At 34.3% G+C, this 15,212-nt stretch overlaps 1 protein-coding gene across 1 annotated transcript in view; it reads right to left on the bottom strand.

The window, feature by feature from the left end:
• Positions 1-7,159: 7,159 nt before the first annotated feature.
• Positions 7,160-15,212, bottom strand: part of PSMA8 (proteasome 20S subunit alpha 8) — a 33,953-nt gene continuing 25,900 nt past the window's right edge. Inside the window, exons 5-7 of the mRNA XM_074276942.1 lie at positions 11,335-11,454; positions 11,133-11,195; positions 7,160-7,571 (exon numbers count right to left, since the gene is read on the bottom strand). Of these exons, the coding sequence (XP_074133043.1) occupies positions 7,479-7,571; positions 11,133-11,195; positions 11,335-11,454 (276 nt within the window). The 3' untranslated portion in view covers positions 7,160-7,478. The remainder of the gene's footprint in view (positions 7,572-11,132; positions 11,196-11,334; positions 11,455-15,212) is intronic.

Here is a 15,212-nt window from a genome sequence, read left to right as displayed (position 1 = left end):
TGGAGTAGAATTAATTTGTATTTTTAGATTGGAACATGGGAACCGGGACCCTGGAGAAAAACTGGAGATTATGAATTGTTCTGCCTATGAAGTGAGCTGCCATGCACCATTTGGTGCCTTATATAGATAAATTCAGTACTCTGTAGCAGTCACTACAAGACACATTCCTTATAGAAAAACAAGGCATGCATGTGAACCAATTTTGTCACATGGGACATATGCTACCCCTACTTGCTTATATACAATTTTGTCACTTGATCACATACCCTTCTATCTGTTCCAGTATATGGCTTCCACGCTCATACTCCAACTCTTTCCATTCTTCTTTTTCTAACTATGGATTCCTTTACTTAATGCTTTCAAACTGTCCCAAGTCTTCCCAACCTTAAAAACCCAAATCAAAAAAATCTTGACTAGACTTTACCATTCCCTCAAGCTAATGGTATATTTCTCTCCATTTGTTATCAGCTGAACTTTTTTTTAAAAGCTAACATTTGCTGCCTCTACCTCATCTCCTTAACCTTCTACAACCTGGCTTTCAGTCACATCACTTAATTGAAACTGCTCTGTCCAAAGTTACCAATGATCTCTTAATTGCCAAATCTGATGGTCCTTTGGAAGCCATTATCCTATTAACCCTTTTTGCTGCATTTGATGCTATCAATCACCATCTTCTAGATATTCTCTCCTTTTGGGGTTTTCCTCTCTCCTGTTTTTTCCCCCTACCTGTTTTGATTGCTCCTTTTTAGTCTCCTTTCATGTTTCAATACTCTAACTATAGGTTTTTCCAAGATCCTATTCTAGATCCCATTCTCTTCACTATTCTTTCAGATAACTTTATCTGTTCCCATGCATTTAATTGTTATCTCTTCACAGACCCCCCCCCTCTCTCTCACACACACACACACAGACACATACACACACAATGTACATATAAATTCATATATAATTGAATTCATGTTCAATTCACATGTATACATGTGATACACACACATATTCATACATATTGCTTGTTCTTTGTTCTCGAAAAGGACCAATAACATCAGGGAGGTGATGCCTTGACTGGCAAGTGAATTAGATTTAATCAAGACAGAGCAAAGTTTTCAGCCTTCCTCTCTCCTCCAGAGTCAACAATATTGAGTGGCAAGACTCATGTCAGAACCATTAGCAAATGGTCCAGGAGGCAGTGGGAGAGCCTAATCTTTTTAAGCTAGCATCTTTCCCAGGTCCCAGTTTGTCTAAAGCAATAAGGTCTAGGTAAGAATTGAGGCAAAGTCTTCCCAAAGAATTAATCTGAGAGGAGAAGACCCTCAGTTTTTCTAGCCAAAACAGTAAAATTTGCTCTTTACCCCAGCTCTGAGTTACCAAAACTCAAATCATGAGCTGGAATCTGTTGTTGACTAATCAGTAAGAATCAGAGTGATTTCACATACAAATAAATGAATTGTAAATATACACATGTATGTATGTGCATTATATATTTGTGTGTTTAAGGGGAATAATTCTGAATCTTTCCCTTGAGCATCATCCTGACTATTTAATAATCCAAAATGGATTTTACAGGGACATGTAAAACTTAATGTGACTAAAAAATTAAGTCCAAATTATTTTTTCTCTCAATTTCTCCCCTCTCCCAAACTTCCCTATTCAGTAGGTGACACCATTCTGACAGCCTCTTAGGTTTTTAACCTCAACTTTATACTTAACTCTTCACTCTCCCCTCACCCCTCTCATCTAATCAATCGTCAAATATTGCTCTCCTATCCAAAGCCTTCTCTTTGCTCCTATGACTACTATCAGACCCTTATCACCTCACTCCTTGATTACTGTATTAGCCTTCTTATTGTACTCACTACCTCATTTCTCATTGATCTAATTCTACAAACTAATGCAAAAATACTTTTCCTTAAGCTCAGATGTGATGAGGTCCTCTTCAAGAAACACTACTGATTTCCTGTTGAATCTAGGATCAAATAAAAACTCCTCTCTTTAGCTTTGAAAGCCTTTCACCACCAACCCCAATCTCTTTCTCTTCACAGGACATTATTCTCCTTTCTGGTACTAGATGACCCAAAATGGCCTTCTTTCTGTTCCTCACAAATGACACGCCATCATTTTCTGTGATTTTGCATTGGCTATCCCCATACTTGGAATGCTCTTGCTCATTACCTCTGCCCTGGAAAATTCTTCTTTTCCCTAAAGATACAGTTCTTCCACAGGGAGTCTTTATTGCTGTGTATAAAGAAATGTTTCAAATTTAAGTTCAGAATATCTTCACTCACACCCCTTTTGCCCCACACATACATCCCTTCACCCATAAAGAAAATATACTGTTGTCTATTTTGGGTCTCCTGAAATTTTGATTCTTTAAAGACCACTCTTGTAAAAAAAAAAACCTCTTTTTTCTCTTTTAACCCCTTATTTTTCATCAGAGGATCTTTATTATAGTTAACATTTAGAAAACAAGTTTTATGAATGTCTTTCTAAAGTTCAAAATTTTATAAAAGTGAATGTTGAAAACTATATATGGAATTGGAAAAAACAAAATACTATTGGGGGGGAGGAGAAGGCAGAAAGAGTTGTTTTCCTGATGTTGTTCGGATGTTAAATTGTTTTTCTGACTCTTATTTACTTTTCAAATCACATCAATTTTTTTCAGAAAGAGAAACACCTAACATTTATACAGTACTAATTACATGTGAGACACTGTGCTAAGCAATTTATAAATATTTCGTTTGACCCTCAGAATGAAATAAGTGGAGGAGGATGCTATTATCTTTATTTTACAAATGAAGAAACCGACAAAGTTCACATAGCAAGTGTCTGAAGTTATCTTTGAACTGAGGTCTTTTCAAGTCTAAGGTTCCGTGTTTTAACTACTATACCTCATTATTTTATTTTTTGTAAGCCAGAAGCCACTCCCACTGGGGGAGGTACAACTACCATTGTAATTCATCAGCCTTTGAGAAATCAAGTTTCTTTCCCAGGATTACAGAGAGATTACATGTCAGAGGCAGCAATAAGGGGTTATGGTTTCATCATGTTCATGGTTTCTTACAGCACAGTAACATTTCATTATATTCATATACTACATTTTTTTTGGGGGGAGTGCACTTTTTAATCTTAACCACCTACTGTTTCCAATTCTTTGATGCTATAAAGTACCATTATTAGATGGAGGCAGGTAGGTGGCAACTACATGAACTGAGAAGTTATGAAATTAGGAAGACCCAATTTCAATTCTGGTCTCAAACACTTCCTAGTGTGTGACTCTGGGATAATCCTTTAATTTTCATTTGCCTCAGTTTCCTCATCTGTAACATCTGTAACAATAACACCTATCTTGCTGGGTTCTTTTGAAGATCAATTGAGATGTTTGTAAAACATGTGGCTCAGTGCATAACACACAGTAAATGCTATATAAATGTCAGCTCTTGTTACCATATAGGACTTTTTTTTTCGTCAGTAACCTCCTTGGGTTATTATATGCTTTATGGTGAGGTTATGGACATTGTGATCTAATTAACTCTGAATTAGCAACATAATTTATGCTATTATAAATTTGTAGCTGTTTGGGAATGAGTGAACAAAATATGGCAAAATATGCATAATATAATGGATTATTATTCTACCACTAGCAAGAATACGAATTTGGAAAAACATGGGAAAAACTGAACTGAGCATGAAGGAAATAGAACCAGAAGAATACACAACCACCACAAATTAAATAGTCACAAAAGATAACAAAATTCAAATACTATCTTAACGCCAAATTATTGTTCCAATTAAAGCATATAAACATTACTTTGTTATTAATTAGTAAAGTACAAAAATAGAAAATAAAAATTTTCAGAATTTTTCCTAATAACAACTTTGCCTAATATTTTTATGAAAAGGCTCTTATGGGAAAACAGAAACTGACTATGCCAAAATGAAATTTATCATAAAACCAAGATGATTCAGAAGAATTTATACAGGAAAGTGGATGTCCAATTGTAATGGCAACAGTAAAGTGAAAGAGGCAAAAAAGAATCTTGCTCTGCAGATCACTAAATTCAAACGAATTCAAGAACCAAGGTTCAAGGGGGCTAAATTGCTAGTCTGCATTTAGCTTTAGCAGACTTATAAATATACACAATGTAACTGGACCAATTAAGAAGTCTCCAACCAGTTCTCCAGAAGAAAGCAAGACATGGCTCAACAAAGGCTAACCCAAGATTAGATCTCTTATAGCCCTGTACCCTTTCAACTCTAGAATTTCATCATTCCAAGGTGCTCATGAGTTAGAACAATGGAAGCAGGGTAAAAGGTCAACTGTGGAAATTTAGACCATAGATTTTGTGCTGAAAGGTATTCGATTTGTTTTATAGATGAGAATCACGACTGATATTTTAAGTGACTTGTTCTAATATAAGTGACTCGTTCAAGATCACACAGCTAATATCTGAAGGTGTTTAGATCTCAGAGCTTCCAGATTCCAACTCCGATTCTAGACCCTAGACACAATTGCCTCAGGAACCAAGAAACATTTAAATTATAGATGGAAGTTTTTGAAAATGATTACTTTTTGCTTTTTTCCTAGATTCTTCCATTCTCTAAAATCTTTCCCTTAAATGGCACAGATCTTTGAATGACCATTATTACTTGCTCTTGACAGAACTTTTAAAATTTTCTCCTTCACCTCACTTAACCTTCCTTTTGTGAGACTATCTCAAGAGGAATACTATCATTCGCAAGGCTGTAGGGCAAATACCTTTAGTTTCCGTCCTGTTATTAGAGGTCAGTGGTAACATGCTGTTCTATTCCCCTCCTCAATTCTCTTCCCCTCCCCTGGTGTTTCTGATCTCCCTTCTTTTCAGCCCCTCTCTTTTCTTTCTCCTTTCTTCTACTTCCCTATAGGGTAAGATCATGTTCATCTCCCTCTTTTTTCCCTCTATTATTACACATCTCTTGTGCCTCTTCATGTGATCCAATTTACCCCAATTTGCCTCCCCTTTCTTCTCCCAGAACAACCTTCTCATCCCTTAGTATTTTTTTAATATCACATCAGAGTCAATTTATACCCATGCCCTCTATGTGTGCTCTAACTGCCCTATTAAATATACAGTTCTCAAGAATTTTAAGTATCAGTTTTCCAAGTAGGGATGTAAACAGCTTAACCTTTAAATAATTTTTTCTTTCCCATTTATATTTTTAAGGTTGAGTCCTATATTGGTAGATCAAATTTTCTATTTAGTTCTGACCTTTTCAATAAAAAGGACTGAAGGTCCTCTAGTTTTATTGAAGACTTATTTTCTTCCCCTAAAAGAGGTTTACTTTCACTGGTAATTGATTCTTAGTGGTAGTCCCAGTTTCTTTGCCTTCTGGAATATGGTATTCCAGGCATTCCGCTCCCTTATTGTATGTAGATGCTGCCAAATGCTGGGTAATCCTGACTATGAGTCCTTGATAAGTGAATTATTATTATTTTTTTTTGGCAGCAGCATTTTTTCCTTGAGATTATAGTACTGGAGTTTGGCAATATTTCTTGGAGTTTTTCTTGTGGGATCGCTTTCTGGAGATTATCAAAGGATTCTTTTAATGTCCATTTTTGCCCTCTGCTTCTAGTATATTAAGGGAAGTTTTCCTTGATGACCTCTTAAAGAATGCTATCCAAGCTTTTTTTGGTCATGGACTTCAGGTAGTCCCATAATTTTTAAATTCTCTCTCCAAGATCAATTTTCTAAGTCAGCTTCTTTTTTCCATTTAAGTATTTTGTTATTTTCTTTTTTTTTTCTTCATTCTTTTTAGTTTGATTCTTGATGTCTCAAAGCCATTAGCTTCCATTTGTTCAATGGTGTTTTCTTCAGCAGGTTTTTTATTGTTGTTGCATTTGGCCAATTGTATTTAGGAATTGTTTTCTTTACTCTTTGTTCCTTTTCCACGTTAACTCTCTCTTGCATTCTTATTTCTTTTCCCCTTTTTTTCCTTCTTCCTCTCTTATTTGACTTTTAAAACCTTATAAGCTCTTCCAAGAAAGCTCATTGGGTTTGAGAACAATTCATGTCCCTATTTGGGGGTATGGGCATTTTGTCCTCCCATCACCCCAGTAGCTTTCTATGGTCAAAGTTCTTTTCTGTTTCTTGCTCACTTTTTCTTTTTTCCTTAAATAGGAGAAGGAAAAGAAATAACAAAACCAAGCAAGTCTTTTAAAGCAAGTTCTGCTCCTGAGGTAGAGGAAGCGCTTGCTCATTGAGTTGGGGTATCTTGTTCTAGTCCCACCTGTTGTTGCCTGGTTCCCAGGTTGGCAATTTGCCTTCTGTGCTGGGACTGCCCCAATGGTCTGCTCTGGTATTGCTTTACTGAGCCAAGAATGAGGGTCTGGGTTGTTGGTCTGCTGTAATTTCTCAGTGGTTTTCTCAAACATTGTCTTGAGCTGAGCTAAGTTAAGTACCCCTTTCACCTCAGTGAAACTGATCTTTCTTTCAGTCCTGATATTTTTGAGTTGGAAAATGGTTTCATTCCATCCTTTTGTAGTCTCTGTCATTCCAGAAACTAGGAATGCTCAAGCAGCTTCCCAGCTTCACTCTGCCATTTTGGCTCTGCCCCCAGAATTCAGGCTACATCTTTTTAATGTTAAAGTAGGTAGGAACCATATCCTATATTTCTCATGTACTTCCATAAAGCCTATAACAGCATTAAACAGAGTGAGTAGAGTACTAAGTGTACAGATGATGATCACATACATGAACCCTTGCTGTATACATATGTTGCAGATGATAAATCTAACTGGGTATGAAGAATCTTAAGTGTCTCCAACAGATAAATATAGAATTGGGAAAATATTTAACAAAATAAACATCCAATTCAGCAAAATAATGTCAAAAAGTGGTTTTCTATGTCAATATGCACTGTAGGGATACTTTAAGTACAGTTTGTGACCCATTCCTATTTAATTTTGATACACCTGAATTAGGATATTTTGAAAATTCTAAAGAACTTAAAAGAACATCCTTGTGGTCTTGAAAGGTCTTTACACCTCTTTTCTACTCTAATTGTTTAACCAGTGTCTAGCAAAACCTAAGCATTTAATAAATACTTGTTGACAAGACAGCTCTAAAACCATAATCCTACATTTTTTTAAATCCAGAAAAGAAAAACATTAGAAAAACACACATAATTGATAGTAAATGCTCAACACTTTATTGAATTTTAAATTTCAAACATTTTTTGTGTGTATAAATTCAAACTGCTGTATCAAACATATGCTTACAAAGAAAATCCCATATGGCAAGTGTTTTAGAATCTGAGATATAACCACACTTTCAACTATTACCAGGACTAACTTTTTGAAAATAGCCACAAATTGTGTCCCAAAAGCTCAGGCAAAAAAAAATTGTGTACTCAACAATGCAAACACAGTAGATAATTTGCTTTCTATACAACTGTAGTAAATTTCTGAATGGTATCAATTTTTCAACTGGTACAAGAACATAGCATTAAATTGTCTTCTTTGACTTTTTCTTCTCTGCTTCTTCCTTTTCCCTTTCTATATCCACAACTTGAGATTCAATTTCTTTGGCACTAAACATCTGAAATGAAATAAATAAAATTTCATTTTAAAATCTGTCACACATTGGCTTTGGATATTCAAATACATACATAAGTTAATGATCAATTCCTTGATGACAGTAATAGTAAGAGAGCAAATGAAAGAGAAAATAATTTTCAGTTGTGTCAATTATACCTAAAGGTCTACAGAAATGCACATGAATTCCATTATTCTAAAATAATTAATAGTAATCTAATAATAATCAATTTAGGAGCAGCTGGGTCATGTAATGGGTAAAGCAGTAGTCTTGCGGTCAGAAGGATCTGAATTAAAATCCAGGCTCAAATAAACGATCCTGGACAAATCACTTAAACCCAAGTGCCTCAAAAAAAATTAAAATCACAAAATATAAATTGTAAAGGCCCACTTTAACAAAATGGTAAACCAGATTCCTGTAATGTTAATGTTTTTTTTCCCCCAAAATCCCTGGGCTCGGAAATGTCAAAGAAAAAAAAATCAAGTCAAAAATTTTGCTTTTTTCTTACCCTGCTTTAGTTATAGTTTATTATTACCACTTATAACCAGTTTTATAAGAAATTATGTAATTTATTATGTAATTTCTCCTTTTTCTTCACTATTTGAGTGTCACAGTATATTTCATCTATTTTTCTCAGCAAATAAATTTTAAAAAGATAAAAAAAAAACAGATAAAAACACAAAAATAAATGAGATGGAATATTTAGGAATCTTTTAAAAAATCACTTCTCTTCCCTAGTTAACTAAGGAAAAGGGGAATTTCATTACTCATTGGTCACATATTATTACTATGCAAAAGACTTCCCAATCTACATAGTGGACTTTCCCATCTGGTTCCATTAAACTTACAGCTCCATAAACACAACCCTCCTCTAAACATTTCTTTCTTTCTTTCCTTCCTTTTTTCTTTTTTTTCAAATAATACCCTTTTATTTTCAAAATACATGCAAAAATAGTTTTCAACATTCACCCTTGCAAAATCTTATGTTCCAAATTTTTCTCCCTTCCTTCCCCCACCTCTTTGCCCTAAATAGCAACTAATCCAATATATGTTAAACAGTGTAATTCATCTATATGTGTTTCCAGATTTATCATGCTACACAAGAAAAATCAGATCAAAAAAGAGAAAAAAATGAGAAAGAAAAAAAATTAAGCAAAAAACAACAAAAGATGAAAATGCTATGTTGTGATCCACATTCAGTCCCCACAGTCCTCTCTCTGGGTACAAGTGGCTTTCTCCATCACAAGACCTCATTGTTGAAAAGAACCATATCCATCAAGAGTTGATCATCACATAGTCTTGCTGTTGCTTAAACATCTATTTCTGAGGGACTAACAACCCCTCCAACTCATCTGTTTGTAATCTTTGATATCATCCATGACTCTCCTTTCCATTAATCAATTCTCCAATGGATTAAGACCAACAGTAACTTTCCTGAGTCACCGAGCTGTCTAGTCAGGGAGACCTGAGTTCAAATCCAGCTTCTTACACTTACCAGCTGTGGGACCTGGCTAAATCACTTCATCCTGTCTGACTCAGAGTCTTTACCAATAAAATGAGCAGAAGAAAAAGGCCAACACTCCAGCAGTTTTGTCAAGAAAATTCCAAATTGGGTCACAAGAAGTCAGACACAACTCAAATAACTAAACAACAAAACTTTCTTTAACCATTTCTTTTAAGTATTCTTTTATTTTTTTAAAAAGACTTCACAAAGTCTTGTTTGTTTTGGAGGTTTCTGCTATTATTTTATGGGATTATTGAACATTAATTAGGCTTTCTTAAAATCTTCCATTCCAGGATCTTCTTTGTTATCCTCACTTAATTTCTATAGTAATATGAAAATTAATTTAAGAACCTATTACAATGGCTTTGAATTTCTAAGTTCTAAGTTCTAAAGCTTCAAAGAACCAAGTTACAAGATAAAAACTCAGGTAAATATATAGGTTATAAAAAACTTTTCAATGATTGAAAGCAAATGATTTGTTAAACCTTTGCCATGTGATGTAATGGAAAAAGTCTGGACCTAGCTCATACGTTGGCTCTGATCCTCACTACCTGCATGATCTGAGCAAGCCATTAATCCCTCTGGGTGTTGGCTTCTTTGACTCTAGATCCTACTTCAATTGCATAATAAATGGTAGAAGGAGACTCAGAGTGGTATATGCAGTGGATGTCAATGGAAAGAACAGTCTAAAATTAAGAGTATGACAGATATGAAGTTTAATAAGCCAGTTTTAATTAAAGGAAGAAATGTGTTTTTAGTTAAAGTTTAGGAATTGGACAAGGTAATTATCAGTAAGAGGAAGCTAGGTGGCATATGCTGGGTCTGGAGTCAGGAAGATGAGTTTGAGTTTAAATATGGCCTCAGACCCTTATTGTGTTTCCCTGAGCAAGTTACGTAACCGTTTGCCTCAGTTTCCCCCAAAAAAGCCCCAAATGGGGTCATAAAGAGTTGAACCAAACCAGAATAATTGAACAATAAAATTATTATTCAATAAAATCAACAAAGGAACATATCATCCTAACATCATAATATGTAAAGGGGTTTCGAAAAACAAAATGTGAATAATGATGTAAATGTTAACTATGATTTATTTTATTATTTTCACAGACTCAAGAATATAAAATTTTACTTAAAATCTAAGCTTGTTCTGCTACTTAATACCTGGATCTGTTCTTCTAAGTCTTTTCAGCAAGACCCACCATTAATGGCTAATCAAAATTTTGTCTTGCTAGTCTTGTCTCATATACTATAGAACACTCATGTGGATTCCTTAATAGGTCTTCCTGACTCCAACTCTTCTATTTTCCCCAAGATAAAATGAAGTTTCAGTTTAAAGAATCATATTTTCATTTTCTGTAAAATGCACAATGACATAGAGCAAACTTGGATAAATAAAGGAAATAGGAATGAATTACATCAATCAAAATTATAACACCTAGCATTTATATAATGCTTTACAAATGTCAATATATGCATATAATAACCCTTGCATGTTAAGTTACCATTTCCATTTTGCAAAGAAGGACACTGAGGCAAGCAGCTTATCCAGAGTGACACAGCTAATAAGTGTCTCTAGTCAGTTATGAATTCAGATCTTTCTGACTCCACAACCAGTGCTTTCTCTACTTGCTTAGACAAAGCCCTATCAAGTAGATATGGTAAAATCTTATGATCAGGCACCGTGTACATTATTCCCCAGAATTATGTCAACGGTCTTACCTGGAACAAGTTGTAGGATTTTCCCTATAACCTGACATCCAAAATATGTATTTTCAAACACATTTCCTTCCCAGTCTATTTTCAGTCAATAGTATATATAATGATGAATATAGCTTTTATATATAAAAAAAAAAGACTGAATGCATTATGATGGACTAATAATGCTGAAAGCATTAGCCAAGAACAAAAAACAGGAGTCATGTCAAAAGGCATCTCCAGATGTTAGGGGACATTTGTATATTTAATGAAGATGCACAGGTGTTAGGGAAGTCTATTTCTATCAGGACATCTATAGCTTGGATACTTTTTAAAAGCTTAATTTTTTAATCCATCACTTCTACCTTCAATGGTTGGTTTCTTCTTATGATAGCAAGCTCAATGTTCTTTCCACCAGATTGTACAACCTAGATAGAGTGTTAAAAGCACAACATTAGAAGGGATTCCACAAAGCATTTTATATTTTAATAAACTAATAAGGAGGAGGGAAAACAAACATTTCTGAAGGCCATTTATTGCAAGTAAGCATGATACTGGTTAACTTACTTCTAATAGAGCTCTTATTGCCAATTTGATAGCTTCACTGTCAGTTGCTATAGTGCCTTCTGTGTAATTTTTTTCCAGAAATTCACGAACAGTCTTAGCACTGCGGCCTATTGCATTTGCCTAAAAAAGAAAAGATAATTACAAATATCACTGTGACATAGGACTAATCTTCCAGAATAACCTTAGAATTTTAGACTTAAAAATTAATAAATGTTTTATTTAATAATTCATATTCCAATGATCTTTTTTGATTTAACAGTCAAAAGATATGGACAAATAATTCATAAAAGACTTACAAACTACTAATTAAAAACTGGGAAGTTTTCAGAGAAAGAAAATAAAAGTTATCTAACTTCATAATTAGAAAACATAAATTTAAAAAACTGATACATTACCTCATACCAAGAAGATTGGCTAAGATGATGAAAATGGCAAATGCTCAAAGAACATGGGAAAAAAGGTACCATAGTACACTGCTAGTGGAGCTGTGAATTTGTCCAACTATTTTGGAAAACCATTTGGAACCATGCCTGAAGAACTATTAAACTGTACATAACTTTGACCCAGTAATATAGTTACTAGATTTATACCTCAAAGAAAGCTTAGAAAGGGGAAAAAGATTCAATTCAACAAAAATATTTATAACAGCTCTTTTTGTGATGGAAAAGAAATGGAAATTGAAAGGATGCCCATGAATGTCATGAAAAACTATTGTACTGTAATAAATGGTGAGTGATTTTGGGGAAACCTGGGAAGATCTGCATGAACTAAAACAAAATGAAATAAGTAGGAGAATAAGGGAGCAATTTTGTAAAAATAATTAATTTTGAAAAACTTAGTTAACTGATAAACACAATGGCCAACCAGCATTTCATAGGACTTTTTTCATTTTATTTATTTTTATTTATAATAGTTTTTCATCTTTTAAAATATATTCAAAGATAATTTTCAACATTCACTCTTGCAAAATCTTGCATTCCATATTTTTCTCCCTCCCTCTTCTAAACAAAAAATAATCCAATATAGGTTCAACATGTTCAATTCTTGTAAACATATTTTCCACATTTATCATGCTGCACAAGAAAAATCAGATCCAAAAGGAAAAAAAATGAGAAAAGAAAAACAAGCAAGCAAACAACAACAACAAAAGGTGAAAATACTATGTTGTGATCCATATTCAGTCCCCATAGTTCTCTCTCTAGGTGCAGATGGCTCACTTGATCATTACAAATCTATTGGAATTGGCCTGAATCACCTTATTGTTTCAAAGAGCCAGAGCAGCTAGGTGGTCACAGTGAGTAGAGCACGAGCCCTATAGTCAGGACAACCAGAGTTCAAATCTGGTCTCTCGACACTTAACACTTTCCTGGCATGTGGCCCTACGTAAGTCACTTAAGCTTAATTGCCTCAGAAAAAAAAGAAAAGAAAAGAAAAAAGAGCCAAGTCTAATCATCACATCAGTTGATCATCACATTATCTTGTTTCCATGTATAATGTTTTCTTGGTTCAGCATCAGTTCACATAAGTCTCTCTAGGCCTCTCTGCACTCATCCTGCTGATCGTTTCTTATAGAACAATAGTATTCCATAACATTCATATACCATAACTTATTCAGTCATTCTCCAACTGATGAACATCCAGTCAGGTTCCAGTTTCTTGCAACTACAAAAATGGCTGCTACAAACATTTTTGAATATGTGTATTCTTTTCCTTTTTTATTTCATAGAACTTAAGTTAAAACAAGCCATACATCTACTGATAGAAAATGGACTCAAGAAAGGACTTTCTTTTTTTAAAAATTTTTAAAATTTATTTTTATTTTTTCTAAGGCTGGGATTAAGTGACTTGCCCAGAGTCATACAGCTAGGAAGTGTTTAAGTGTCTGAGACCAGATTTGAACTTGAGTCTTGAATTCAAGGCTGGTGCTCTATCCACTGCGCCACCTAGCTGCACCCCCCCCCTTTTTTTTTTTTGATATGACTCATATGAGCATCTGTTTTACATGACAATACATTTTTATAATGGGTTATTTTTTTTTCTTGCCTTTTCAATAGGTGGAGAAGGAAGAGGGAAGGAAAAGAATTCAAAACTTAAAACTGAAATATAATTTAAAAGATTCAGATAATTAATAATAAAATAAATGGGAATGAAAATAACTGAAGATTCTTTCACTTCACAATTAACAAATTGGCAAAGATGACAAGTGGTGAGGTTAGGGATAGAACTGTCAATGGAGATGTAAAATGATTCAAACATTCTGGAGAGCAATGTGCAATTATGTTTAAAAAGTGTTAAAATGTCTAAATCTTTTAATCCAGAGATACCAGGTATATTGTATTGAGATGACAAAAAACTAAAAAGCAAGATGGTCTATTGAATAGGGGCACTGGATTTGAATTTGGGAAAATATGGGATAAAATCTTACTTCAAATAGTTTATGTTCCTGGGCAAATTATGCTATTTCAGTTTCTTCATTTTTGGGGATTGTTTGAACTCATTGACCTCCAGAAATTATTTAATCTAGTTCTAAATTTATGAGGCTCAATACAAACAAGATTTGTTTATTTCTAATTACATCCCTATATATCTCATATAGTACACAATCAAAAAGTAACTGTTGACTGATTTTTAACAAGGGTCAAGGGGAAAGAAGAATTATTAAGTACTAACTACAAATCAGGTGCTAGGCTAAGTACTTTACAAATGTTACATTTGATCCTCATGACAACCTTGGGAGGTATGTGCTATTTATCCCCATTTTACAATTTAGGAAAAGGAAGCCACCATAAGTTAAGTGACTTGCCTAGAGCAACAACTAATAAGTGTCTGAGGCTATAATAAAACTCGGGTCCTTCCTGCCTTTTGAGGCCTTTATAGCCCTACTTCTGGTGATTGCCAAAAGTGGCACAAAGAGAGAAGATGTTTATCATATAAAGAATGGATAAACAGGCCGTGGAAACTCTTTCCTTGCCAGTTCACTCCTCTACTTATGCCCTCATCTGTTCCCCTCCAATAACTTATCCCTCAAGCATTCCCTCATTCCCCAATTTCTAACGTATTCAATTCTAACTTATTATCTTTAAGAAAACCAAAACAATAAAATGTCCACCTGGTTCTATATGCCTGAGAGGTAGATTTCTCACCTTCCTTTCTCACATAAATCTCCAAGAAAAATGTCTGTCTTTATTGCTTCTACTTTATTTATTTCTCAATCCCTGATGAGATGTGCTCATCACTCATTCCACTAAGGTTGCCAATGTCAACTTGCTAAATCCAGTAGACTCTTCATTCTCATCTTTCCTGCTAGGGTTTACGCACAATTACTAGATCCCCCCCCATACCCCTAATACTTTCCTTATGTTTTCATGATTTTGCTTTATTATGGTTCTTTTTCAACCTTGACTACCCTATGCTTTCTCATCAGCTTTGCTGGATCCACAAAAATCCTCCTCTAGTCAGGACTCTTTCCTCTACCATCTTTTTCATTAATCTCAATAGTTCACACAAATTTAACTATTACTTCTAATGTAGGCAATTCTCTAATTTATATATTCAGCCTTCATCTCTCTTAGCTACAGTCCTGCATCTCTAATAAAAAATCTGCTGGACATTTATTTCCCCATAGAAGTCACCACAGGTGACTCAAATATCTCAAACCAACCATGTTCAAAGTTGAATTCAATGTGTTTCCTCCTAAATCTTTCTTTCTGCCTGACTTCTCTACCTACTAAAGGTACCATACATATTATGACCCCATAAGAAGAAAAATGAGTTGGTATAAATAGACAAAGAATATGATAAAGACATCTTTTTTGGATTAGACTTATGATTTTCTCCATGCATTATGCAACTCCTATTAAGTATTTGCCTCTAATAAA

This window comes from Sminthopsis crassicaudata, chromosome 1 (genome assembly GCF_048593235.1).
Source record: "Sminthopsis crassicaudata isolate SCR6 chromosome 1, ASM4859323v1, whole genome shotgun sequence".
NCBI classification, from domain to species: domain Eukaryota; kingdom Metazoa; phylum Chordata; class Mammalia; order Dasyuromorphia; family Dasyuridae; genus Sminthopsis; species Sminthopsis crassicaudata.
The sequence above is the reverse complement of the archived record's forward strand: the minus strand, read 5'-3'. Positions and strand labels throughout refer to the sequence as shown.